The sequence below is a fragment of the Eptesicus fuscus genome, chromosome 4 (assembly GCF_027574615.1).
Source record: "Eptesicus fuscus isolate TK198812 chromosome 4, DD_ASM_mEF_20220401, whole genome shotgun sequence".
In the NCBI taxonomy this organism is placed as follows: domain Eukaryota; kingdom Metazoa; phylum Chordata; class Mammalia; order Chiroptera; family Vespertilionidae; genus Eptesicus; species Eptesicus fuscus.
The window spans coordinates 31,808,146-31,834,929 of NC_072476.1; the positions used below are offsets into that span (position 1 = coordinate 31,808,146).

The window sequence follows — 26,784 nt, forward strand, 5'->3', positions numbered from 1 at the left end:
CAGGCGTGGCTTGGCCTTTCTCCACAGTGTCCCTGTGTGTCCTGTTCCAGCAGGGTGCCAGCACCAACAGTTGATCAGTCACAGGGTTTCTTGTTTGACTTGAAATGTGATTAGACTGTGGGGTCTTTTGTTCATAAACCTGATTTTTCTACCTGATGCCAGTCTCCTTTAATGAAAATTACATAACGAGTTTCTGGTACAAAACTTGTCTTTCTAAGGAAGCTGTTGGAATCAGGTTTCTGTGTGAGGAGGCTGCCTGGGCGTTGGGCCACATGCCCAGACCCGATGTGTGATGTCAGCCGACCTGTCCCCTGCAGGCCTCCTTCCCATCTAGATGGTGGGTGGCGGTGCCTAGGTGCTCCCTCAGGGCCTCCAGCTCAGTGGGTGGCGTTCTGCCTTGTCTCAGGATGGAAGTTTACAGTGTCCTTCCTGCAAAACCATCTATGGAGAGAAAACTGGGACCCAGCCTCGGGGGAAGATGGAGGTGTTCAGCTTCCAGGTGTCCCTCCCTGGCCACGAGGACTGCGGGACAATACTCATAGTTTACAACATTCCTCATGGCATTCAGGTAAGGGTCCCGGCAAAGAGGAGCCTCCTGGGTCTACCTGGAATCAGCCCTCTCCCAGCAGTCTGTCCCCTGGGCACTGTCAGGATGTCAGGAACAGGAGGCACGAGTGCAGGGGGTTACAGCAAGTCTTAGGAAGCAAAGGTGGCCCTCGGCTCTTTCCTGAGGTAGGGAAGGCTTCCTGGAGGCAGAGACGTCTTAGCTGGACCTGTACGTGGCAGAAGGTCAAGTGTATAAACAGGAAGAACACTTGTGTTGAGGGGCAGGACCCTCTTGGGGCCACAGGACAGGACGGGGAGGTGCCAGCAGTGAAGACTGATGGAGGGACTGGCTCAGTAGCCAGATGAGGCTGGGTTGGGAGTGGTAGGGCTGGGTCTCGATGTCAGAAACAAGACAAAGATCCTAGCAGAAGGCTGCAGGATCCCAGTGGAGACCCAGACAGGAGCACTGGCCCCTCAGGCCTCCTTCCTTGGGCCAGGGTTGATCTCAGAGCCTGGGGCAGTTTGGAAAGATGCAGGGCAGTGCAGACCGGGAGACTGAGGGGGCCCATCTGCCACAGATGGGACGTCCCATCCCTCTATTTTGTTTAATCATGTGCTCTTCCCTGGTTACCTTCTACTTCTCCTTGGCTGAGAGTGAAATTGTAAAGCGTTCTAGACAGGGTTGGAACCATAGGGCCAGAGGGAAACTTGTTGCTATACGTGACGCGTCACTGTGTGGCAGAGGACAGGAGCAAGGGCTGTCTGCCGTGCCAGCCCCACACTCCTGTGCAGACCACGGCCACTGTCCAGGGCCCTGCTCCAGCCACTTCTAGAGTGAAGACTGGAGGGGCCTGTGTGCTGGAGTGAGGGTGTCCTGAAGGCTGGCAGACCTGCTGTCCAGACCAGAGAGCCCCGTGCCTGGAGGATTGCCGAAGGAAGTAGGAGCCTCCGTCCAGCCTCTGAGGGGTTCTGTTCTCATCAGGGAAATAGAAGAAGTGAGGAGTGTCTGATGCCAGGGGGAGTAGCACACACTCAGGGAAGGCAGCCATGTTCACGCTGGGTCTTCTAGGGGCAGGATTTGAGAGAGGCAGCCATTTATTTGGCCACTTGAGCTTAGGAATAGCCCCAGCCAGGAGGGTAGAGGGGCGAGGCTGGGCCTTGCATGTTTTGTGCAGCTCTAGTGGGTGAGCCTCTCTCAGAGCACCCCCACTCCCTTGTCTGTGTTCCTCCTGCAGGGCCCTGAGCACCCCAACCCCGGGAAGCCGTTTACTGCCAGAGGGTTTCCCCGCCAGTGCTACCTTCCTGACAATGCCCAGGGCCGCAAGGTAAAACCCCGTGCCACCCTTGGGAAGGGCCCCCTGCTGGCAGGTCTGTGCCCAAGTGCTGGTTCCAGTGCAAGGCCACTCTTTCCAGGAACCCTGCTGTGGGCTGGGCATCCTCAAGGTGCCGGGAGTACTGGGTCCGTACCTTACTGGGGCGTGGGGAGGAGCGACAGTCTTCGAGTAGCCTAGTGGGCCAGGCTGTGCCTCTGCACCGATACCCGAGGGAGGACTTTCCTTGCCTGTGGGAGACAGAACAACTAGTGTGACAGCTTTGAGATGGGAACAGGCCGGGAAGATGTGCGGAGACTGAAGGAGGACCACGTGGGTGAGGGGGAGTGAGCTGCACAAGGAGTGAAGGTGGTCGCTGGCCTGTGCGACTGGGGCTTTAGTCTAAGCACTGCGTGATGCCGTGAGGTGAGGGTGTGTCAGCAGAGTTGTAGGAGCTGCAGATTTTAGTTTTGATAAAGCTCTCTCTGCTGCTGTGGAGAGGACAGACTCCAGGTGGCTGAGCGTGGAGAGCTGCAGGAATAGGAGAGAGCGGGGAGGCCTGGATTCAATGAGGAGTGACAGAAGGAAGCTCATCCAAGATGTACCTGGAAATAGGGACTAATCAGGTGTCAGGGGCTGAGTAGATGGCAGCACTGTCTGAGGTGGAAGGGCCAAGACTTGAGTCGTGGAAGTGCTCAGTGTGAGGTCAGAACAGCAGTTGGCATTCCAGAGGGGTCAGGGTTAGAGCTAAAAGCTGGGGACCCCCACAGATGGGCTTTCATCTGGGACTGTGGATGACACCACTTAAGGTGACAACAGAACAGAATGGAGAGAAGAAAGGGCCCAGCTCCCAGGGACCCTGCTGGTGGTTAATGGCACATGTTGAATGAACCAAGGCCCTAGCATGCAGCACCGACACAACTCACAGCTGACCTTGGTGGGTGGCTGGTGCTGCTGACTTTATCCTTATCACTGGGGCAAATTAGGGGAGGGCAGTGGCTGCTCCCACCTTGTCGCCTGGCAAACTCTTCCCCAGGGTGGAAAAACGTGTGAAGGCCAGCGCTTGTTCACCCTTCCTTCCTCCCTCACTTCCTCTTCCTTTTCTTCCTCCTCCTCCTGGGGCAGGTCCTAGAGCTGCTGAAGGTGGCCTGGAAGAGGCGACTTATCTTCACAGTGGGGACGTCCAGCACCACAGGCGAGACTGACACGGTCGTGTGGAACGAGATCCATCACAAGACGGAGATGGACCGCAATGTGACAGGCCATGGCTACCCTGACCCCAACTACCTGCAGAATGTGCTGGCTGAGCTGGCTGCCCAGGGAGTGACTGAGGACTGCCTGGAGCAGCAGTGACCACCAGCCTGGCAGCCAGCCGCCCATCCCCACTGCCGGCTGGGCTGCTCTTGAGAGGGACAGGCAGGAAGGTGCTTTCCGCAGAAGCTGACTTGTTTATTGGGGGTATGGGCATTTTCCATCGAAGCTGGGGCCTCTCCTGTTTGCCTTTTCTCCTTCCTCTTCCCCTCCAGGCCTGGATTTGCATGGGAACCCGCAAGCCTGGGGAATTGTACTTGTGGGGGCTTAAGATGCAGCTACCTCAGTGCTGGGGGCCTGGCATGGGCTGAGGAGAGACTGCCCCACCCCTAGCCAGGGGCAGGCATGGGTCTGGGTCAGCTTCTCATACCTCAGATGTTCTGTTTGCAATAAATATCCAATAGCCAAAGTCAGCAGGCCCTAGTGTATTTGTCAGTGGAAAGGATGTGTGTGTATATGTGCGCACGCGTGCACGTGCGTATGAGATGTATGAAGGCCCGCACACACGTGTCCTGCTGGAAAGGACCTTATGGGCTGCCCATTCAACTCCCATTTCCGAAATGAAGAAACAGGCTGCAGTGAGAGCCAGAGAGCCCATGGCACTGACCGTGCTGCTTCCCCATCCCCCACTCCAGTCCTTGCACTGTAGAGTCCAGCAACTCCAAGCCACATCCTATTACTTTCCCAAGTTCTGGGGAGCACTGTTCATAGGAGGCAGGTGCTGCTGTCTCCATTTTACAGATGGGGAAACTGAGGTTCAAGGATATAGTGACTGGCCCAAGTCCCGGCTAGTGGTAGAGCCAGAGCTGGAATCCGGGACAGGATTGGTCTGATATCCTCAAAGTCATAATCCTTCTGAACCCTCTCAGAAAGAGGATCAAATACTCTCAGACTTGCTGTCTGCTGCCGGGGGTGGGGTGGAGTGCTTGTGGCCTGAGCCTGGAGGGACACACAGCCGCATTTTGGGCCAGGGGCACTTTGCCTTTGTGGGATCCTTCCTCTATAAGAAAAATGTTAGCCTTGGCCAGATGGAGGGTCGTCCTATACATCAAAATCTTGTGGGTTCAGTTCCCGGTTGGGGGAAATACCTAGGTTGTGGGTTTCTCCCTCTAAAATCAATAAAACTGTATCCTCGGGTGAGGATTAAAAAAAGAAGTTATGCCCGACTGGCATGGCTCAAAGGTTGAGCATCAACCTTGAACCTATTTCCAGTCAGGGCAAATGCCCGGATTGTGGGCTCGATCCCCAGTATGGGGCGTGCAGGAGGCAGCCAATCAATGATTCTCTGTCATCATTGATTTTTTTTCTCTCTCTCTGAAATCAATAAAAATGTGTTTTTTAAAAAAGAAAAGTCAAATTCTGTTTTATGATGTGTTGATATAAAGATGAAAATATGTTAGAGCATTTTTTTCTATTTAGAAGTTTATTTTTTTTCTTCTGATTTTAAAAGAAACTAGGACTTTTCCTGGGCCCCTGAATGTATTGTGGGCCCTGGGCACTGCCCACTGAGCCTAATGGGGAGCTGGTCCTAGGGAGGGCAGAGATGCCTGACTGCCCCCAACCTGTTTGGTTCCACAGTGAGACCCACTCCACAGGCTCACAGGGCTCGGGGGTTGGATGGGCACCTCCGTGCCGCTGCCCTCTTAACTCCCACCATTAAAGTATAATGAGAATCAGAATGGGAGAACATGTTTGCAAATCATCTACCTAATAAGGTTCTAGTACCCAGACTGTATAAGGAACTCAACAATAAGAAGAAAAATACCCTTTAAAAAAAAAAAAAAAAAAGGCAAAGGACTTTTCTCCAAAGAAGATATGCAGATGGCTGACAGGCACATGAAAAATGTTCAGTGTCATCAGGGAAACAAAACCACAAAGTGGTACCATGTCATGCCCAAGGAGAATGGTTATTATAAAGAAAAAGGAAAATAGCAAATGTTGATGAGGATATGGAGAAATCGGAGCCCTTTGCTGCTGGTGGATGTAAAATGCAGCTGCTTTGGAGAGCGGTTGGGCAGTTCCTCAAAAAGTGGTTGCCATATGACTAAGCCACCCCACTCCTAGGTTCTCATCCAAGCACTGAAAACATGTCCAAACCAAAGCTTGTTGGTGAGTGTTCCTAGCAGCATTATTCATAATAGCCAAAAGGTGGGGAAAACCCAACTTTTCAGCTGATGAATGGCTAAACTAAATGTGGTCTGTCCATACCGTGGAATGATACTTAGCCGTAAAAGTGAAGTACTGACCTACGGCAGCATGGATGAACCTTGAAAACATGATACCAAGTGAAAGAGCCAGACATGAGAGGCCGCATTCTGTGTGATTTCATTACGTGAAATGTCCGGAATAGGCTAATCGGGCAGAAAGTGGGAGTGGTTCCCAGAGGGGAGGGAGGGGGAGTGTGTTTCATAGGACTGTGTTTCTTCTTGAAATGAAAAATTTCTGGAATTAATGTTGATTGCACAACCTTGTTAATATACTAAAAACCAGTTAGCTGTACACTTTAAAAGGATGGACTTTATAATATATGGATTATATCTTAGTAAAAAATATATGTGGTTTACATACTTACAGTTGTGAGTGAGCAAAACAGTTTATTGTATTAGCTATTGATGAACAACTAACTGTAAACTTACTTTTGCCCCACCCATGTATATAGCAAGACCCAAAGGGAGTAATGTAAGTGGGGGGCTTGTCAGCTGTCAAGGGCTCCACACAGCTTCCTCTGAGTTCTTCCCTTGGACAAGGGAACTGAAGAACCAGGGAGGATGTGGCCCCAGGAGGGAGGGCGGGGCGCAAGGTGGCTGCAGTGCCAGGCGGGCTGTGATGGGGTTGGAGCTGGACAGGTTGGAGCTGCCCCAGGCTTGCTCCTGGGTGGGGATGGGAGGCCAGAGGTTGTCTCCTGGCACCTGGGGTGCAGGAATCTCAGGCATGTGGCCCTGAGCCCAAGGTTCCAGAGATTGGTCCTCCTCCCCAGGCCTGGGAGGCTGGGTGGGGCCTAAATTCAGACGTGGGGCTCTGAGCTCCAGTGGCCTCTCCCTCAGTCCAGGCCTGCCCCTCACTAGTGCCCTGCCCAGGCCCCTCCCTGTGGGGGACTGGGCCGAGGGGAGGGGCGGGGTGCATTCACGTTTTCAGGTCTTTCCAGCCCTTGGCCAGCCTGGCAGCCTGACGAACCAGCTTCTCCAGGCCTAGGTGCTGGGGGAGGGGCGCAGCAGGAGGTAGCCAGACCAGCCCCAGGCTGTGGATGTGGTAGAAGGCGGCTGTCATGGGGCTCCCCCAGAGGCAGCCTCACTCACCACTGCTGTTCCTCATGGTGGCGCTGGTCTGGCCCCAGCCTTGCACGAGCCTAGGTGAGTGGGGGTCCAGGGATTGGATGCACCGGGTCAGACCCAAGGGGCTGGGGCACCTGCTGGTGTGTTTGGACCCTGGGAGCCCACATCCTCTAACTGGGAGAGGCAGCCCCAGGGCAGGGGGCCCCAGGACCCTCACACCTATCTCCATGGCCACAGAGCTGATCCCCTACACGCCGCAGATAACAGCCGGGGACCTGGAAGGGAAGGTGACGGCCACCACGTTCTCCTTGGAGCAGCCGCGCTGTGTGCTGGACGGTCACGCCAGGGCTGCCGACACTGTCTGGCTGGTGGTGGCCTTGAGCAACGGTGTGTCCCGGTGCAGGCGGTGTGTCCCGGTGCAGGCGTGGGGCCTGGGGTGAGGGGTGGGGCCGAGGAAAGCTGCAGGGTCTGGGGAGCCCCTCACTGATTTTCCACAACTGGGTGTGGGTTGGGAGCTGGGCTTTATGGAGAGGGGCTCTGAGAGGGTGACAAACCCTGCTTTGTGTCACAGGGCCCTCTGGGTGCTGAAGGGCCAGGGCTGGAGGCCTTGGACCCAGCCGGGGGTTGTGGCAAGGAAGGCCTGGCTTCACTTGCTTACCAGCCCCATGGTCGGTCCCTCCCTTCCACAGCCTCCATGGACTTCCAGAACCCGAGGACACTGGCTGAGATCCCAGCTTTCCCACAGCTGCTGACGGATGGCCACTACATGACGCTGCCCCTGTCCCTGGACCAGCTGCCCTGCGCGGATCCCGTGGGTGACAGCGGCATCGCCGTGCTGCGGGTGGGCAATGACCCTGACTGCCTGGCTGACCTCCACCAGCCATCCTACTGCAACACCCCCCTCCCTGGCCCCGGACCTTACAGGTGGGTCTCTCTGCCTGGAGCCTGGGAGGGGGCCTGGGAGCGGAGGGATTCCAGGGACCAGGGTTGCCCTCCCTAGCCTTTCCCCAGGCCCCATCCTGGCTGCAGGCCCTTTCCATTCACAAACCTTGGCTTCTTCCTCTGGGGTTGGGTGGGAGGGCTGGGGGAGAGCAGCACTCATCACAGCTGGGGGGCAGGCAGAATTCCAGCTTTGGGGTGGGCCCAGGGGGAAGAGGTGGCACCAGAGCTGGTTGGGGGGTGGGGGGAGTGGCAGGACTGCACTCATGGGCCCACTCCCATGGGTAGATCTGGTGGGAAAGGAAGCACAGGGCTGAGTTCAGACCCAGTCAGGGGGTATGAGGCGGGGAAGCAGAGGAAGAGAGGCCCCAAAGCGCCCAGTGGCTTGCTGAGGTCAGGTTAGAGCCGGGGTAGCAAAGCAGGTGTCCAGACCTGGGCTGTCCGGGCCACAGGATGAGGCCAGGTGTCCTCGGGGAGGCCAAGTCCAACTGGGAGAGCCGCAGGGGTGCAGGGAAGGTGTTGTGGTGTGGGCTGGGCCAGCATCTCCATCCGCCTCCCTCTGCCCTCTCACCCAGCCCTGCCAGGTCCACCTCCCCCACCCAGGCCCACTCCCTGGCTTGGCCTCCTTCCCTAGCAGCCACCAGAGCCAGCTTCCCTCAGTGCCAGCCTGTCTGAGTCTCTTTTCAAAAATATGTTTTGATTGATTTCAGAGAGAGGAAGGGAGAGGGAGAGAGGGATAGAAATATTAATGATGAGAATCACTGATAGGCTGCCTCCTTCACACCCCCTTCTGGGGATCGAGCCTGAAACCTGGACATGTGCTCTGACTGGGAATCGAACCATGACCTCCTGATTCATAGGCCGACACTCAACCACTGAGCCACACTGGCCGGGGTGCCCGAGCCTCTTGATGCTTAGAAACCTCCCAGAGCTCCCCAGCCCCCTCAAAGCACGACCCCTCTGCATGGCCCTTGGTGCCCTCAGTGCCAGCCTGCCCTTCTCTGTGATCCTGGACTCTGCATGCACCCTCAGTACACCCCTCCCTCTCTAGGCCTTTATCTGGGGTGCTTGCCCCTATTGGGGAGGGGTCTTCCGTGGCTTCAGAGACTCCATGGGGCCAGCAGTTCTCCCCTGGGGGGCCTATAGCCCCCAGCTCATACTCCCTGCAGAGCCAAGGCTCACAGCTGGCCCAGAAGAGCTGCCTAGAATCTGGCTGTGTTGGGCGCCCTGCCTAGGGCAGCTGAGGCTCGGAGCCTCACCCCTCCTCCTCTCCCCAGGGTGAAGTTCCTCCTGATGGACGCGGGGGGCTCACCCCAGGCCGAGACCAGGTGGTCCGACCCCATCACTCTCCACCAAGGTAGCGCTGGGGAGGGGGTGTCCTGGCTCCAGTCTGTCCCTTACACTCTGCGAAACGGTCGTGCTTGGCTGCCCCCTCCACCCCCTGCCCCCCGCTGCCGTGGGACTGGGTGCCTGGTGGCAGTGTTCAAATCCGGTGAACCCTTCACACAGGCACCGGTGCTGGGGGTGGGGCACTGGCTCTGTCCAACCCCACATGTTTGCCGCTCTTGGGGGCCCAGGCCCCAGCTCAGTCATGGGCGGCAGCAGCCTTCCCTTCTGATGGGGAGCCAGCCCGGGCCCAGCATTGCTGGGGGAGAAGAAGGGCCAAAGCAAGGAGGGCAGTCCGTCAGGGCCCCAGGTTCTGGGAGGCTTCCCTCAGCAGGGCCCCGGGAAGCCAGCATGAGGCACCAGGCCAAGGATACTGCCTGTGTGAAGACCAGACGTCCAGTGTGGGCGATGCCTGGGAGATGGGCTGCAGGAGCCGGGGAGGGGGCGGGCGCTTGTATGCCAGGCTCCAGGGAGCAGGGCAGCCACATGGTCAGGCTTCAGGTCTGCCGCTGCTGGGTGTGCCAGGGGTGGGCACTTTGGTGGGAACAGCCTAGAAGGTGAGACCAGGGTGGAGGCTGGAGTGATGGGTGGTCCAGGCTACAGGACACAGATGCCCCTCTGAGGTGGACAGATGTCCGTGGAGGAGAGAGCCCAGCCTTGGGTATAAGCATGGGTGAGGGCGACGGCCCTGGGGTCCAAGGGCAGCCTCTGAGCATCGCTGTGTGTGCAGGGAAGTCTCCAGGCTCCATCGACACGTGGCCAGGGCGGCGGAGTGGTGACATGATTGTTATCACCTCCATCCTCTCTTCTCTGGCCGGCCTCCTGCTCCTGGCCTTCCTGGCTGCCTCCACTGTGCGCTTGTGAGTGGTGACACTCCCGGGGCCCCTTCCCACCCGGAACCCCTCCCCTCTCCCTGCCCCCTGAGCCTGGGAAGCCTCCCTGACCCTGTGGTTTTGAGCTGGGACGTGTCCCTGGGGCTGTGCAGAGAATTCCCACCTGAGTCTCTCCCCTGGGAGGTCAGAGAGGGCGTCCAGCAACTCTCCTAGCCACAGGTTCAGAGAAGGGGGCCCCTGGCTCTGCCCCGGCCGTCAGTGTGTCCTGTGCTTTGGCCCTTGTCCTCCCGGCCTCGGTGTCTCTCCAGTGAGCCCACCTATCATTTCAGTGAACTGACACTGGGGTAATCAGGGTGGCCACCTGGAGGAGGCAGGCCTCCAGCTTGTTCTAGAAGGGAGGACAGGGAGATCAGAGGCTGCAGGAGGAGGGACGTGGGAAGGGGGAGGAGGCCCTGAAGTGGCAGCCAGCTTCACCCAGCAGTGACACCGCTGCTCCTCCCCTCCCTGTCCAGCTCCAGCCTGTGGTGGCCTGAGGAGGTCCCTGAGCAGCTTCGGATCGGCTCCTTCATGGGCAAGCGCTACATGACCCACCACATCCCGCCCAGTGAAGTGGCCACCCTGCCTGTGGGCTGCGAGCCTGGCCTGGACCCCCTCCCCAGCCTCAGTCCCTAGCCTGGCCTACGTGCCTGGGGCTGGGCACTGGGCGGGGGTGAGGGGGAGACAAGGGTACAGTGTTCCTTCTCAGCCCTTTCACCCACATGGCCCACCCCATCACACTTCCCCCCTCCCTGAAATCCCACCACTAGCCACCGGAATGCATTCCCATTCTGCCCCTGCCCTCTTCCCCCGCCCCCTCAGGCAACTGAAGTTGTATGCAGGGGTGTTTGGGCGAAGGCTGTGGTCAGGCTGGGTACCCGGCCCCCACCTCCGTCCCTACCTCTTGCGAGCTGAGGCTGGAGGTAATGTGGAAAGGCCACCCTGACTGGGAACTGCCAGGCCCCAGGAGCAGGCCTTGCTCTGTCCTGTGCAGGGAGCTGAACTGGGCCCATCACTGAGGCTATGAGGCCTGAGCCTCCCTGTCCCTCTGTCTCACCTGCCAGTGTCTGGGGCTGCAGTGAAGTCTCCAGAGGCCCCTTCATTGTCCCTGGGCACAGGCCCTTCCTGAGGGTGGCTAGAAGGTCAGACGGAGCGTAGATGCACGTATGACCATCCGGCCACTGATCAGGGCCGCCACCTCCAACCCCCTTGCACACACAGGGAACTCACACACTGATCTACTCACTTTCACTCCACAAACGTTTGTGGAGTGCCTGCTGCATGCCGTGCACAGTGTTAGACAGGGGGGCTCAGGCACGTCTTGGGGAGCTCACTCGTTGCTCTGGACCTCAGATGACCACATGTCCAGATGTGGCCTGTCGCTGTTGGGAGGCTGTCATGCCCTCAGATTGTCACATACCCTGGGGCTCACACCCCCCCAGACAACCACCCAATGGCTCTTTGGGTTCCATGACCAGCCCTCCCTGTAGGACAGGCTTCATTCCCCCGCCTCCATTGGCCCACAGACTTGGTGGTACCCGCCGTGGCCACACGAGGGCGCCAGTGCACCGCAGCTGTTGCCGCACAGCCCCGCAGGCTCACTCCTATTCACAGACAGGCAGGGCTCTGTTGGGCGGAGGGCTCCCGCCCGGTGACTCAGCAGGGTCTCCGGAGGTCAGGGCTCCAGGCCCCATCTTGACCAAGCCAGAGGGATGAGCAGCCACGCTCCCGCTTGAGGGCCCACTGCGTGCTTTCCAATCCACACAGCCCCCACCGTTTTCTAGATGCAGAAACGGAGGCTCAGTGACTTGCCCGTTGTGCTCTATCCACGGCCACCTGGCCCATATACCCGGGCCACCTGGGTGCACAGGTGCGGGGCCTGCGGGCACAGGTGCCCTCTCTTTCGAGGTGAATAAATGCTGTCTGGCTTTCCCATCTGCGTGGTGCCTGTGCTGATCTCAGAAGGGGAGCATATACGCTTGGGGCCCAGCCTGGCCGTGCTCTGTCCAGCCCCACCGCCACCAGCCTACGGCTGCCCTGAGCCTGTCCCCTTGATTGCTGGACCTAACTGTCCTTTGGGGTGCTCCCACCTCCTAACAGGCCCTAGGAAACCCATGTGTTGCAGGGCCAGGAACCAGCTACTAAGCCATTTCTGTGGATTTAATAGTGCTCCCTCCCGGGCAGACACTTCAGGGGAGGCTTTGCTTTCCAAACCCATGCACTCCTGGGTCCAGGTGGTCTTTCCCCTCTCCTGCCTGCACCCCTCTCCTGCCTGCACCCCACCAGGCACACTACCCCCTCCAGGCGCAGACAGAGCAGTCAGATGCAGCCAGGAGCTCAGGCCCCCGTGTCCTGGGTAGCATCTGCTCATGGGAGCCAGCCCCTTTGGGCCGCCACCTTTGAAATTCTACTACTTTGAAGCCCAGGTCCCTCCTGACCTGGAATTGGAGGAGGGTTCAAAATGCCCCCATCTCACCCTCACCAGCGGCCTCTGGCAGAGTGTCTCACACTGTCCTGTCCAGACCTGGTTCCAACTCCAGACGAGGAGGCCCTCGAGGCCCCGGATGCCCAGCGTGGGGCCTGCCAGGAGGGTGTGGTGGGGCGGGGGCAGGGTCTGCTGGTGTTCGCTGAGTGAAGCCATGAACAAACCCTCCGGGCAGGAGGATTGGCCAGGAGCAGGATGTACCCCAGGCTCTTCCCTGTCGCAGCGTCTCTTGCGGCTTGTTCCCGTGCCAGCGTCTGCGCTGACCCCAGGCACCGCCTGTGACATGCTGAGCACGCCCAGGGCTGCCCTCCTTCCTGAGCAGCCCCACCCAGCCCTCCGAGGAGCTGCTCTCACCCCATCTGGCTGCCCGGGGCTTGAACAGAGAGACACGCTCCAAACAGACATTGCAACACCTGGGTGAAGACTGTGACGAGGCTGAGAGCCCAGGGGAGGCAGCTGATCCCACCCGAGGGTCACGGGGCTTCCTAGTGGTGATTTCTGAGCTGAGTCTTTATTTTATTTTATTTTTTTATTGACTTCAGAGAGGAAGGGAGAGGGTGAGAGAGATAGAAACATTAATGATGAGAGAAAATCACTGATCAGCTGCCTCCTGCACACCCCCCACTGGGGATCAAGCCGCAACCTGGGCCTGTGCCCTTGAGCTGAGTCTTGAGAGGTAAGCGGAAGTTAGTGAAGTAGACAGGAAAGGAGAAAGGAGACCATGTTGCCCTTAGGTGGTATAGGTAGTGCTGGGGGTGGGCAGGAAGGGGGTGGGGGTGCAGGCAGCGGGTCCTGGGGCCCTGAACCAGGGCAGACACGGGGTTGGAGAGGAAGAGGTGAATTCAGAAATATTCAGGAAGTGGGGGAGGAACTGGGCACTTAGATGAGGGAGATGAGGCAGAAGGAGAAGGCTATGCCTGGTTTCTGACGTGAGGATGGGTGTGCATGCAAAACGGAAGCCCTGGATGTGGGGGTATCACCGAACTTCCCTCAGCAGATCCCCAGCAAAGGGAGTCCTGGGATCGCATCTTAGCAGGTGGGTGAGTCCACAGCACGTCAACAAATGGTTAACATTTTACAAAGATGGAAGCCTACCATGGTCAGCAGGAGGCCACCCTGTGAGCCCGCATAATGCGGGGGGGCGGGGGGGGGGGGGGGGTTCTGCCCCAGGGCTGTGCTGGCAAGCATGCCAGGGGGTCCCACATGGCCACACTGTCACTGTCACGCTGAGCCCTGCGCCAGGGCACTCTGCCCAGAGTCACGCTCGAGAGGGTCATCAGCCGAACCCAGCCCTTCCTGGGCCAGCTCATGACAGCCCTGAGCAGCATACACCGTGACAGCCGTGCTGTGCAGAATCTTTTATTAAATGGAGTTTTGGAGACTCTTTTGTTAAATGGCATTGAAAATTTTCCCCAGGGCTGTATTTGGGGAATCCATTGGCCCGTCACATAATGGCTCAGTGGTTAAAAACAAGTTCATTGTTAAAAAGGAAAACACAGCAATCAATGTGGGTGTGATGACTCACAGGTGACTCATCAGACCTGAAATCAAAGGAATCAGAATGACAGCAGGTGGAAACGCACGCACGCACGCACGCACGCACGCACGCACGCACGCACTCGGCAGCCTGTCTCTTGCTGGGATGTCAGTAGCTGCCCTTTGCTGGTCTCCCCACACCAGTGTTGCTGCTCCCCACCTCCGTCCTCCTCCCAGCATCCTGAGGGACCAGATGATAAACCTGAAGGTGTCACACCATTGCTCACAGCTCTCAGAGACTTCCTACTGTAAGCACAGACTCTGGATTCAACAGTTCAGTCGTGGGGGCCCATGATCCATCCCTTATCCCCTATATTCCAGCCACACAGGCCACAGGGCCTTTGCACGTGCTTTTCTCTCCATGTAGAACACTCCTCCACGTCGCTCCCTTTCCTCTGGCCCATTCCCTTCTTCAGGGACTCCCATCCTGACCCCTCAGCTCTCCAACACTGTGTTCCTTCTCTTCTCAGCACGTTTTCCACCTGCAATCAGACATTTGAAATGGGAGCTTTTCCATCTTCCCAGGAAACTGAACTTCAGGAGGGCAGGGACTGACCAGATCTGGTTTGCTCACCAGGGTGCTCAGAGCCAGCACAGTGCCCAGCTCCCAGCAGGTGCTTAATAAATAACTGCTGACTGAATGTCTTATCAAAGGCACTTTACACTCCTTTTAAAATACCAGCTTCATCGAGATATCATTCAAATATTATACAATATACCTATTTAAAGTGTACAATTCGGTGACTTTTAGTATTCACAGAGTTGTACCACTATCAACTTTAGAACATTTTAATCACCCCAAAAGGAACCCTGTACCCATTAAACAGTCATCCCATCTCCCCCCCACCCCATTCCTCTCCAACCTCCCTTAGTCCCGTCCCTGGTAACACCTCGCCTGCTTTCTGGGCATTTCATAGAAACAGAATCACATAATATGTGATCCTTTGTGACTGGCTGGTGTCATTGAGCACAATTTTGGGGGGAACGGAACAGAAGCCCTGGCATTGCCTGTCGTGGGCTCTGTCACTCACTGTTCCTCTCACGTGGCTGAATTGTTTCTTAATCCTTTGTTCCTGGGTAGAACTGCAACCTAGTGTCCGGCCTCTGGACAAGCAGGGTCTCTTTCACCCAGGACACACAAGACAACTACCACGGGGGCTCCGTCTCCTCAGGGGCCCAAACCCCTCCTCCACCCCCACCCCTGAATTCTCAGCTGCAAACAGGAGAGTTGGGTGGAAAGGAACTTACGGGAGGAGATCGGGGAGCTCCTGAAGGCTCCAAGAGCAGGGTCTGGAGACCACACAAGCTGCATTTCCTGGTCCCACCCTGGGAGTGTTTAGTTCTGTCACGCCTGGAAGCTGGGCACGGTGGCCGCTGCACTGGCCATGGCACCCTGGTGGGCACCCTGGCTGCATCGGAGGCTGGAAAGGCACCCACTCTGACTGCCGCAGTGAGAGATGGGCCGTGCACGAGGGCCCCGGTGTGGATGCTCTGAGAAGGGGCGCCTTTTTGTGCTTCTCACAAAGATACCATATGGCTAGTGCTGGCTCTGGGGACATGTGCGGCAGGAAAATGTCCCCTACCTAAGGGGGAGTGGCAGGAGCTGGGAAGTAGAAAGAATGGCAGCCACCTCCCACATCTGGGAGCATAGGGAACTTACGCTGGTCAGCAAGTTCCACTATAACCAGAGAATTTCAGTGAATGCTGGGCATTCCTCAGAGCCTTGTTGGGGTTTGTGACTGGGGCCAGTGTGGAGAGGAGGGCCTCTCTAGGGTCAGCCCTGGAGCGTGCACACCCCACCTCGAGCCTCAGTGTTGTGTCTGCACAGTGGTGGCAGCGATTGTTGGCACCCAGGGCTGCTGTGAGTGGCCACAAGAGGAGGGAGTTGGAAGGTCTGACATGTAGATGCTCAGTGAATGTTGTTATATTTTCCTTTGAGGCATTTTTTGCTATTTCAGAGGAAGACGGAAGCTGTCACTTTGACCATTGGTTGCTGCCACCTCAGAGCTTCCCAGTCCCTCCCAGCATGACACCAGGACCCGCTGCAGAGCTCAGCCCCTCCCCACTGTCCATAGGAGGAAGCTGGGCACAGAGGGAGCGAATCCAGCTCCTGGCCCCGTCATGGCCTCCTTGGGCTCCTGGAGCCCCTCCTGTCTCTGCCGGGCCTATGGTGGAGGGCGGGCAGGCTCCACCTTCTCAGGAGGGACCTGCCTGACACAGGAGCAAAGGGACACAGCTACACCTCACTGCGCACTCTTCAGCCTGCCCACCTCCCCTTGCCCGGAGGTGGGGGAGGGAGAGGAGTGGGGTGGAGTCAGGGGGAGGGGGCAGTTGCTGGGCACCCATTCTAGGCAGGACAACAGGCCCAAAGACCTGGCCCAGAGACCCCACAGGCCTTGCAGAGGCTCAGGTCCAGTCCCTGTTCTCAGAAAGTGCCCCACTTACTAGGAAGGTACACCCACTGTTATAGACCAAATCGTGTTAGTCAAAGTTCATACGTTGAAGCCGTGATCCCCTCTCAGAATGTGACTATTTGAGATAGGGCCTTTAAAGAGGTAAGTCAGTAAATTTAGACCTTTAGGGTGGGCCCTAATACAATAACCCAATCTACCTAATAAAAGAGTAACATGCTAATTGACCGTCCGTACCTTCGTGACACCCACCAGCCAATCAGGAGTGGGTATGCAAATTAATCCAACAAAGATGGCAGTTTAATTTGTATATGCAGGCACCGAGCGGCCAAGGGTGGGACGAGACGCAGGTATTCTGCACCACCCCAGCCGCTCCTGGCCTCTGGGCAGAAAGGCGGCTCCGGCCAGAGCGAAGGTGTCGCCAGCAGCCAGGGGAAGGAAGGCCCATTCTTGCACGAATCTTCGTGCATCGGGCCTCTAGTCTCCTATAAGAAGGGATTAGGACACAGAGACACCAGGGGCCAAGCACAGAGGCCATGTGAAGAGCGGGCAAGAAGATAGCTGTCTACAAGCCAAGGAGAGAGGCCTCAGGAGAAACCAACCCTGCCGACACCTTGAACTTGGACTTCCAGCCTCAAGAACTATGAGAAATAAATGTCTGTTGTATAAGCCGCCCGGTCTGCGGCATTTTGCTATGGCAGCCCAATCAGAGCAATCTACCCGCCATTGTGGTGTCATGGGCATGAGTGGTGATGAGGGTGGCACGCACAGAGCAGGTCAGCAGTGAGATGTTTGACTGAGAGCCCACAGGCAAGCAGAAGGCCGGGCTTTGCAGGCAGCAGGAACAGCTTGTATAGAGGCTCGGAGGTAAGAAAGGGCCTTGGCAGGTTAAGGCCTTCAGAACGGACTTGGACAAGTATAGGCTGGAGCCTGCCTGCTCTCTGGCCCTGGCACTGACCCTGCTCACACTGGACCCTTGGCCCAGCTTTTTGGGCTGCTCTCTCTCTCCCCTGCAGCTAGAGATGCCAGGAGCCACTGCAGCCATCCTGGCCCACCTCTGCTGTCTCACACAGGCCGCAGCCTGGATGTCCCTGGCCCCTGGAGACGGCCTCGGGACTGAAACAGGAGCCCAGGGTTCCCCCTTTACGCCTCACTTGCTGTGAGCCCTGCGCACCTCCCGGCCTCAGCTTTCCCTCTGTAAAGTGAGGGAAGATCTCAAGGCTCCTTGGGCCCAGACACTCCAGTCCCAGCTCCCCGAAACCCCACTCCCTGTGGCTGGGTGACGCAGGCCAGAGTTATCCACAGCCACGGGAAAGAATGTGTTGCCCTTGACAACCATTCTTCTCCTTGACTTCTCCCTCAAAGGGACAGAGAAGAATGCCCCATTAGTCATCAGGGCCTCTCCCTCCCCACCTCCAGACCCCTCCCTGCTCCTTGTGGAGGAGGCCCAAAGCCCCCAGGAGTAATTCATGAGAACTCCAGGCTCAGCTTTGCTTTCTCAGCCCTGTGCATGGAGCCCTGTCCTTGCCTGAGCCCTAACTCCATGGGACCAGGGCAGTGGGAGTTCCCAGGGCAGATGGGATGGACATGGGGGCTAAGGATAGGGGGATGGGCAGGAAGGGTGGGAAGCTGAGTGGGCTCAGGTCATCAGACATCTATGGGCGCCCCTTCCACGTGGGGTCCTCTGCTGGCCACAGCTGGGGTGCAGATAGAACTGGGCACAGAAAGTACAGTACAGGGGGAGGGGACCTGTGATGGGGGCAACAAGACAGGCCTAGGGTTAGGGTTAAAGTTAGGATTAGGGTTAGGGTTGGGGGAGGCATCAAACATGGGGTAGGGGCACACAGGGGACTTCCTGAAGGAAGTGGTGTCTGAGCACAACAGGTGTGTCGAGGGGCTCAGGTGGCCGGGAAGAGGGAGGTGTGGAGCCGGGGACGTCAAAGTGGGGGGGGAGGGGACATGGCCCGGGGCAAGGCATGGAAGGCCCTGAATACCAGCGGAGGAGTTGAGCGATGCAGAGATGTCCCAGGTGGGGCAGACGAGTTTTAGGAAGGCCTTCGGTGGAGTGAGTGGCAGGGAGAGATGAGCAGAGTAGGGAGGTGGCCTGAGTCAGGCCTCGGGGACAGGGTCTCCCATGAACACCCCCAGCTTCTTGCAGGGTGAGCACAGGGGTGCTTGAGGGTGCCTGGTAAGAGTGGGTTCCACTGGCTGCCCCCAGCACTGGGGGCCCCAGCCACCTGGACTGCAGTGGACAGACTTCTGAGCTTCGGGAAAGTTGAGGCACAAAGCCCTCTCAGGGGGCCTCCTGCGCAGCGTGGGATGGAAAATGAACTTAGAGAGGCTCCTGGCTGCCCCCAAGTTGTCTCTCCCCTGGACCACTATAGTAGTCTCCTCACTTGCCCCCTGTATTGGGTTGAATAGTGTCCCCCCAAAATTCATGTCTATCTGGAAGCCAATGTGATTGGTGTCCCTGTAAGAAGAGGAAAATTTGCCCTGGCTGGTTTGGCTCAGTGGATAGAGGATCGGCCTGTGGACTGAAGGGTCCCGGGTTCAGTTCCAGTCAAGGGCACATGCCTGGATTTCGAGCTTGATCCACAGTAGGGGGTGTGCAAGAGGCAGCCAATCAATGATTCTCATCATTGGTGTTTCTATTTGTCTCTCTCCTTTCCTTTCGGAAATCAATAAAAATATATTTTTTAAAAGGAGAGGGGAATTTGACCCCAGAGAGACACATAGAAAGGAGAACAGTATGTGAAGATGGAGCCAGAGATTAGGGTGATGCCAAGGAGCCCCAAGGATGGCCTCAACCACTGGAAGAGAAGAGGAGGAAAGGGAGAATTCTTCCCCATCGCCCTCGGGAGCCACAGCCCCAGGCCACCTGGACTTTGGACTTCTGGCCTCCAGAATTGTGAGAGAATAAATTTCTTTTATTAAAGCCACTTTGTTTGAGGTTCTTTGTTACAACAGCCAGGAGATGATACACCTCCAGCCCAAATCTGTTCTCTCTACAGCAGCCCAAGGGATCCTGGCCACATCCTTCTCCACTGTAACCCCACACTGGCTCTCATCTCTCTCAGGGTCAAAGCCAAAGTACTGACAGCAACTTGCATGGCTCCACGCCACTTGTGCTGCCCCTTGACCTCACGGGCCATTCTCCTACCCCTTCTCTCACTCCCCAATTAATCCTCCAGCCACACCGATCCCAGCAAATCCACCACCACTGCGACGCTCCCCACTTGGGCCCATGATGGATTGTTCCAAGGACGACACTGGCATTTCCGCCATCCCTGCATGGATGTTGCACTTCCCTCCAAGTGACATCCCCTCCCCTCCCTTTGGAGCTGGGCTGGCCTCTGGCTTGCTCTGGTCCTAGAATGGGGTTGCACTGATGCTGTACATTGTTCAGGTCTAGCCCTTGAGAGGCCTGCCAGTTTCCATGTTTGCCCTCTTGAGGTTCTTGCTGCCATGTAAAGAAGCTTAGACTGGGTCACCGAATAATGAGCAACCTCATGGAGAGAAAAAGAGGAAGGGAGAGAGAGGTGAGAGAGAGGGAAGATAAAGGGGAGGGGAGGGGAGAGGACAGAGGAGAGGCCTAGCCAGCGGTCAGTTGTTCCAGTCCCTCAAGACATGTGAATGAAGCTGAGCACCCTGCTGGCCATAGCCACATGAGTGACTCCAGCTGATGCCATACAGAGCAGAAGAACCACCCAGCTGAGCCCAGCCCTCCTACAGAATTGTTATATGATTATATGGCTGCTGTTTAAATCATCCGAGCTTTGGAGGCATCTGTTACACAGCAATAGACAACTGACCCCCAGGCCTTTGCACCTGATGATCCCTCTGCCAGTAGAGTACTCTCTCAAGGGGTCTCATGGTTCGCCCTCTTCTAGTTCATCCAGGTTATGTTTCTCTGTCACCTTGTGAGGGTTCCATGATCTCCCTGCCTAAAATAGCCTCCTCTTCTATAACTTAACCTAGCTTTTGTTTCCTTGCAGCTGTATCTCTCCCTGACTTTCTGTTATACCTGTATTTGTTTATTTACTGACTGTCCCTCCCCACCAGGATGTCAGATTTGGTTTATTTTCCTGGAGGTACCCCAGAGCCTGGCACAGAACAGAGGCTCTATGATGACCTGCTAGAGCAGTGGTTCTCAACCTTTCTAATGCCGCGACCCTTTAATATAGTTCCTCATGTTGTGGTGATCCCCAACCATAAAATTATTTTTGTTGCTACTTCATAACTGTAATTTTGCTACTGTTATGAATCTTAATGTAAATATCTGTGTTTTCCGATGGTCTTAGGCTCTACAGCAGCGGTTCTCAACCTGTGGGTCACTTAAGACCATCGGAAAACACAGATATTTACATTACGATTCATAACAGTAGCAAAATTACAGTTATGAAGTAGCAACGAAAATAATTTTATGGTTGGGGATCACCACAACATGAGGAACTGTATTAAAGGGTCGCGGCATTAGAAAGGTTGAGAACCACTGTGCTAGAGGAATAAATGAATAAAGTGCCAAGGGGCCAGACCACCAGGCAGGAGAGAGTCAGGCCCAGGGCAGGGTCGATGAACTGTGAGGTCTTTCCCCCTTGATATTAGCACAAATGGGTCTCTGTCAGGGTCTGGTGAGTGGCCCCAAGGCCAAGCTAGTGGAGGAGGAAGGTACTGGGTCACCTGCAGTTCCCCTCTCTACCCAGACAAAGTCCGAGGCCACAGATCTGGGGCTTCTCTCTGCCGGGGAAGGGTGAGGAAGAGCCCTGCCCTGCCTCCCCGTGCACCTCCCGAGGACAGGGTGTGATGGCTGTCAGGAGTCTGGGCCTTGTTTGGTGACACAGGGCTGGGTGGGCCTTTGGGAGCCTTTTGCTGGCTGCTCTAGGTGAGGGGGTGAGTGGGAGCCCCACCCTGTCCCATGAGTCACCCTAAAGTTACACAGCAAGGAAGGTCCTTAGAACTAGACTATATTGCCCGGACTTGGCATGCTCCCCGCCACCTTGGCCTCTTTGGGCATCTTGGGCCCACTCCCTGCACACAGGGACTCACTGGGCTGGGCACATCGGGAGCAGGAAGAGAGGACACAGCAGGGAATATATATTAATGTTATTATATAAGAATACTAGTAGCCCATTTGCAGGAAGAATCCTGCAAGCGTCCGCGCCTGCACCTGCAGGCCGCTGCTGCCCACCCCGCTCCGCCCCCCTTCTGCCCCGCCCCGCCCAGGCTTTCCCTCTGGCAGCCACCTGGCTTTCCGCTTTTCCTACCTCTTCCTTCTAAGTTGTCTTCAGTCTTCACTCCTCCCTCCCTCAGTGTATGCAAATTAACCGCCATCTTTGTTGGGTAATTTGCATACTTGCCCTGATTGGCTGGTAGGCATGGCTTTGGCTGGTGGGCGTGGCTTGGATGTAGTGAAGGTGCGGTCAATTTGCATATTACTATTTTATTAGGTAGGATGTACTATAGCTCTGGCCGGTTTTCTCAGCGGTTAGAGCATCAGCCCTCGGACTAGAGGATCACGGGTTCAATTTCTTGTCAAGGGCACATATCTCGGTTGCAGGTTCAATCCCAGGCAACCAAATGATGTGTCTCTCTCACGTCACATCGATGTTCCTCTCTCTCTCTTTCTCCTCTCTTTCCTGCTCCCCCCTTTCTTCCACTCTCTAAAAATCAGTGGAAAAAAATATCCTCACTCTGAGGTTGAGGATTTAAAAAAAAAAGTAATATATAAAAGCCTATTATAGCTCTTCAGAGGCCGACGCAATGCGGAGGACAAGCCCAAGAGTGAGATGAGGAAGAGTTTAACACAGGCCCACCCTCCGTGTTCACGCAGTCAGTCAAGAACAGCACCCAGGTGCTCACCAACTGTCGCAACAAGAAGCTCCTGGCCGGGTGAAGGCTTTTGACAGGCACTGCCACTTGGTGCCGGGGGATGTGACGGAGATGTGGACCAGGTCCCCGAGCGTGGCAAGGGCAAGAAGAAGTGCAAGCCAGTCAACAAGGACCGCTGCGTCTCCAAGATGTTCCTGTGGGGGATTCAGTCACTGTGGGCCTTCGGAACCCGCTCATCGCTGGCGAGTAGGGGCTTGCTCCCTGCTGTCAACTCACTCCCCCGTCCTGCAAAGACCTGCCTTTGACATGAGAACAATACAATCCTGTGTTTTTTCCTAAAAACAAACAACAACAACAACAAAAACTATCGTATAAGCATACATACTACATGTAATGTTAACATAAGAAACATTCAACCCTGTAAAGAATTTTTGTGAGTTTATTTGAGCCAAACTGTCGACAATTTCCGGGAAGCAGAATCTCAACAAATTAAGATAATGCCCCGGAGAATGGTGGTTTTTCACCTTGTTTTATACATTACAATCAAAAGAGGAGACGCTAGTGGGTTACACGAACTCCATTGGCGATAGATTAGGGAGGCGGGAGAAAGCAAAGTGGAGAAGCCTCTGGGATTGGATGAAAAGTAAAATGATAGACACATACTTCTTTTACTCAGGTGCATCCAGGGTAGTTAACAGTCAACAATTAACTCAATAACAATGAGAGGACTTTTGGTCTCTGAAGAGCGGTGCCTGTGCTTTGAGGGGTCTGGAAAAAGGAAAATTACTTTGAAATCCCAACAGAAAGGTTTGGAGTTGGGCCGGGGTCACACAGAACGGACTCAAGGCTCAGTGTAATCAAAATGATATTTATTCCTGTCACATGGGCGCAGGTGGTCTGACTGGAGAAAGAGCCAAACTGGGGAGGGAGCAGGCTTTTCATGCGCTCAGGGAGAGCTGCAGATGGCCCTTTGTCCTTCTGCTGGCGCCAGACGTCCTTTCTCGGGGGCTGTGCAGGGGTTATGGTCTTCAGGAGTTCCTGTAAAATAACCACTTAAGGGGAGCATGTTTGTGCAAGGCTTAGGCTAGCACGGTGGTCGGCAAACTGCGGCTCGCAAGCCACATGCGGCTCTTTGGCCCCTTGAGTGTGGCTCTTCCACAAAATACCATGGCCTGGGAGAGTCTATTTTGAAGAGGTGGCGTTAGAAGAAGTTTAAGTTTAAAAAAATTGGCTCTCAAAAGAAATTTCAATCGTTGTACTGTTGATATTTGGCTCTGTTGACTAATGAGTTTGCCGACCACTGGAATGGGCTTTCTTTTATTAGCCCCTACTAAAGTAGAGCCCTGTATCTTGATTCACCCTTTCACCAACAATATTGATATTGTAGATGCAAAAAGGCAATAGGCTCTGTTAAGGTAAAGATTGACCTTTGCCCTAGCTGGTTTGGCTCAGTGGGTAGAGCGTTGGCCTGCAGACTGAAAGGTCCTGGGTTCGATTCCGGTCAAGGGCACATGCTCTGGTTGCCAGCTCAGTTCCCAGTTGGGGCCGTGCAGGAGGCAGCCAATCAATGATTCTCTCACATCATTGATGTTTCTATCTCTCTCTCCCTGTCCCTTCCTCTCTGACATAATTAACCTTTGTCAGGGAAAATACTGGCCTAGGACATGACTATCCACCATAACTGCTTTTAGTTAAAGTTTTGATTTCAGACCATCCTTTGTGGTTACTTTAGGTCTCTGAGTTTGCATGACGGCCATGCAAACCTTTCCTGAGTTAGTCAGTTAGCATGTGGCCTCTTTACGTCCACAACACACACACGTGTGTATACACAGATGTTAGCAGCGAAACACAGGTGTTGCCTCTGACCTTGAGAATTCAGAGCCAAGACTGAATTGCAACATGGTGCCATTCAAAAATGGCACCATGTGAGGTCACAAATACAAGTGAAAGTGAAAGTTTATTTAGAAAGTCACAGAGGTACGCCCAGCTGGTGTGGCTCAGTGGTTGAGCGTCAACCATAAACCAGGAGCTCCTGGTTTGATTCCTGGTCAGGGCGCATGCCCGGGTTTCGTGCTTGATCCCCAGTAGAGGGCGTGCAGGGGGCAGCTGATTGATGATTCTCTCTCATCATTGATGTTTCTCTCTATCTCTCCCTCTGCCTTCCTCTCTCTGAAATCAATAAAAACATATTTAAAAAAAGAAAAGAAAGCCACGGAGGCAGAAGGAGTGAGCCATGAAAGAAGTGAGAGCTAGGCTGTGTGAGCTCCGGAAGCAAGTTACAGAGGCCAAAGAAGGGCTCTTGGAACTTAAGAGAAAGAAAGGCAAAGAAAACACACCTGGGGAAAGAAGGGGGGTGGTATTGCGGAGGGGGTGGGGCAGCTGAGTCCTTTATCTTGAGGGTTCTTATCTGGAGGTCTCAGGGGAGCATCACAATAGACTGTTCATCATCTCTCCCGGAGTCTCCTCGGGGTCATGGTCTCACTGATTGGCCGGCCCCAGTGCACGGGGTCAGTAGTCATTGCAGCTGGTCCTGATGTCAGCCCAGGTTTTGCTGCCTTCCTGGGCCTGGAGCTGAAACACCACTGAGGCCTAGATGTTATCTCTAGTTTGACCAAAACTCTGTCTCTGTGGTCAACAGACCCCAGGCTCTGCTTCCAAAATCTGTAGCTGGGGGTCAGAACCTCATTGTCCTGAGGGCTTAATGCTTAAGGGCCTGGCCACGAAAGGGACCATGGAGGCTGTTCCCGCTCTAAGGGGGTCTACCCCATGACTAGCGACGTGCCAAGGGAGGAAAGGTCTGGGGAGGGTCCCAAACGCAGGACCAGCAAACTGCTAGGGGAGGAAAGGTCACCTGGGGCTTTCTCCCTGGTGACCTTCCGAACCTGGCTTATGGTTCCTACTCCGCTCATGCCTGTCTGCCTCCTACAGATGTATAGAGAGTAACACAGTATATACTAGTAGTAAATCTGTCTGTCTGGGATTCAGGAGGGATCCAGAGCAAATATAGCAAAATGTTAACAATTGTTGGATCTGGGTAGAGGTTATCCAGGGATTCATTGTACTATGTACTTTTATACTATAGAGATGTGGCCATCCTATTAATAAAAGCCTATGTGGTTGTCACACCCTCACACTACAACAAGCGATCACCAGAAGGCTGCGTGCACAGCGGGTGCGTGTGGGTGGGCGGGGGCTTGATGCTGCATGCGTGGCATGGAGGCAGGTCCTGAAGCTCTGTGTGCAAGGCCTGGGGGGTCCAACAGCTTCTGCCTACCTCTTTGGGGCAATCCATCAAGGAGCTCCGGATGGGTGGGCGGGGCATACCTCTTTGGGGCAATTGGTCGTGGTGCTCCCGCACTGTCAGAGGGCACAGGCCAGGCTGAGGGGACCCCCCCCCCAGTGCATGAATTTCATGCACTGAAGCCTCTAGTTTCTATAGTAAAAAGCTGGGGAGGTAAAGAAAGCTTTCCAGGGCTGGGTCTGACTGGGACGTGCTGGCTGGGCCCCAGTCGGACCCACTCGTGTCCCCCTCTCTTCTGCGTCTGGGCAGAGCAGCTCTGGTCATGCTCTCTCTCCAAGGCCAACATATTTGCTTACAATTCTGCCTGTCCCACCTCCGTGCCCTCTCAGCGCTGATTGCAGGACGACCGGCATCTGAAACCCAGCAGTGTCGCCGCCATTGTGCTGAGATGGCTGCTCTGTGGAGGGCCCCGTGCAAGACCCTGGGAGCCCACCCACTCGGCTGCCCTCCGCCCTCCCAGTAAGGCCCAGGTTCTGCCTTCAGGGAGCCTTCAGCGGGAGGAGGCACAGGTGCGCTTGATGTAGCAATACCCGGTTACAGTGATTAGAAAGGGGAGCCCAGCCCGCCTGGCTCAGTGGTTGAGCATCGACCTATGAACCAGGAGGTCATGGTTCAATTCCCAGTCAGGACACATGCCTGAGTTGTGGGCTCAATCAGGAGGCAGCTGATCATCTCATCATTGATGCTTTTATCTCTCTCCCCCTCTGCCTTTCTCTCTGAAAACAATAAAAATAGAGTTAAAGGAGTGAAAATGCATTATAATAGCTAGAAAATATTTATAATGGTTAAATATATTTTTTATTTTTACTATTCCTAAAAGGAGATTGAGTTTGGGGAGGGTATCTCTGGCCAGGTGCAGACACCCGGCTGAGAGGGGCTAGTGCCCGAGGCCGGAAACCCATGTGGAACGGCCGCTCCTGTCCAGGTGCGATGGGGTCCATCCATGCTCTTCCCACCCGCCTGGGCCCTATTCAGTAATCTGTGCTGTCCCGCCTGGGCAGTGGCCACAGTTGGAGAGAGGGCAGGTCATCTGGATGAGGAGAGGAGGGAGGGTGATGTCAGGGAGCCCCCTGTGAGCTTGCCTCTGGGTGTGATCCTCTAACTGGGGCTCTGCCTGGCTGGTTGGATGATCTTGGACACAGCTCCTTCCCCTCTCTATGCTTCATCTTGGAAACAGGGGGCGGGGGGACCCCTTTCTGCACAGGAGGGCTGTGGAGAGCTCTCGCTGCCAGGTTGGGGGCTGTTTGCATGAGAAGATTTCATAGGGTGTGGCAGGACTCTCACGGGGCTGCCTCCTCGCTCCACGGCCCCTCCCTGGCCCTCCTAGATTTGGGGTGAGGGTGTTCAGGCTTGTCTTGGCAGCAGCAACTGATTGTTCTCTTCAGACCCCTCCCTAGCAATGCCAAGTCCATGGGGCCAGCAGATTCTGCCCCAAAACCTGTCCAACCAGTTGTTTGGGAGGAGGGGGCACCTGGGAGGGGCAGCAGGAGGTGCCAGCAGCAGCCTCCCCCAGCCCAGCCCAGCCCAGCCCAGGAGCTCAGAGCTCTGGACGCTGCAGACAGACCCTCTGACAAACAGTTGGACTTGGC

General features: G+C 55.6%; 2 protein-coding genes and 1 pseudogene across 5 annotated transcripts in view; all 3 read left to right on the forward strand.

The window, feature by feature from the left end:
* Positions 1-3,580, forward strand: part of DTX2 (deltex E3 ubiquitin ligase 2) — a 34,747-nt gene extending 31,167 nt beyond the window's left edge. For all 3 annotated transcript variants that reach the window (XM_054714860.1, XM_054714861.1, XM_054714859.1), the window contains 3 exons: positions 407-568; positions 1,782-1,871; positions 2,982-3,580. In XM_054714860.1, the coding sequence (XP_054570835.1) occupies positions 407-568; positions 1,782-1,871; positions 2,982-3,209 (480 nt within the window). In that variant the 3' untranslated portion in view covers positions 3,210-3,580. The remainder of the gene's footprint in view (positions 1-406; positions 569-1,781; positions 1,872-2,981) is intronic.
* A 2,652-nt stretch (positions 3,581-6,232) lies between these two features.
* UPK3B (uroplakin 3B) lies at positions 6,233-11,556 on the forward strand. Of its 2 annotated transcripts, XM_008141452.3 has the most exons (6): positions 6,412-6,517; positions 6,677-6,826; positions 7,129-7,363; positions 8,656-8,735; positions 9,495-9,624; positions 10,110-11,556. In XM_008141452.3, exons 1-6 carry the CDS (start codon positions 6,433-6,435, stop codon positions 10,267-10,269), a joined length of 840 nt encoding a protein of 279 aa, XP_008139674.2. In that variant the 5' UTR covers positions 6,412-6,432; the 3' UTR covers positions 10,270-11,556. The 2 variants fall into 2 exon arrangements, with proteins under 2 accessions (XP_028001100.2, XP_008139674.2); XM_028145299.2 differs by lacking the exon at positions 6,677-6,826 and having other exon boundaries at positions 6,233-6,517.
* A 9,119-nt stretch (positions 11,557-20,675) lies between these two features.
* LOC103286249 (small nuclear ribonucleoprotein Sm D2-like) lies at positions 20,676-22,144 on the forward strand (annotated as a pseudogene).
* Positions 22,145-26,784: the final 4,640 nt, after the last annotated feature.

What these genes read in the sequence shown, in the direction of transcription:
- UPK3B (XM_008141452.3), top strand. Translation starts at nt 6,433, where the DNA reads ATGGGGCTCCCCCAGAGGCAGCCTCACTCACCACTGCTGTTCCTCATG. An exon ending in CCAGCCTTGCACGAGCCTAG is followed by an intron (nt 6,518 to 6,676) that starts GTGAGTGGGGGT and finishes CCATGGCCACAG; the next exon opens with AGCTGATCCCCTACACGCCG. An exon ending in GGTGGTGGCCTTGAGCAACG is followed by an intron (nt 6,827 to 7,128) that starts GTGTGTCCCGGT and finishes TCCCTTCCACAG; the next exon opens with CCTCCATGGACTTCCAGAAC.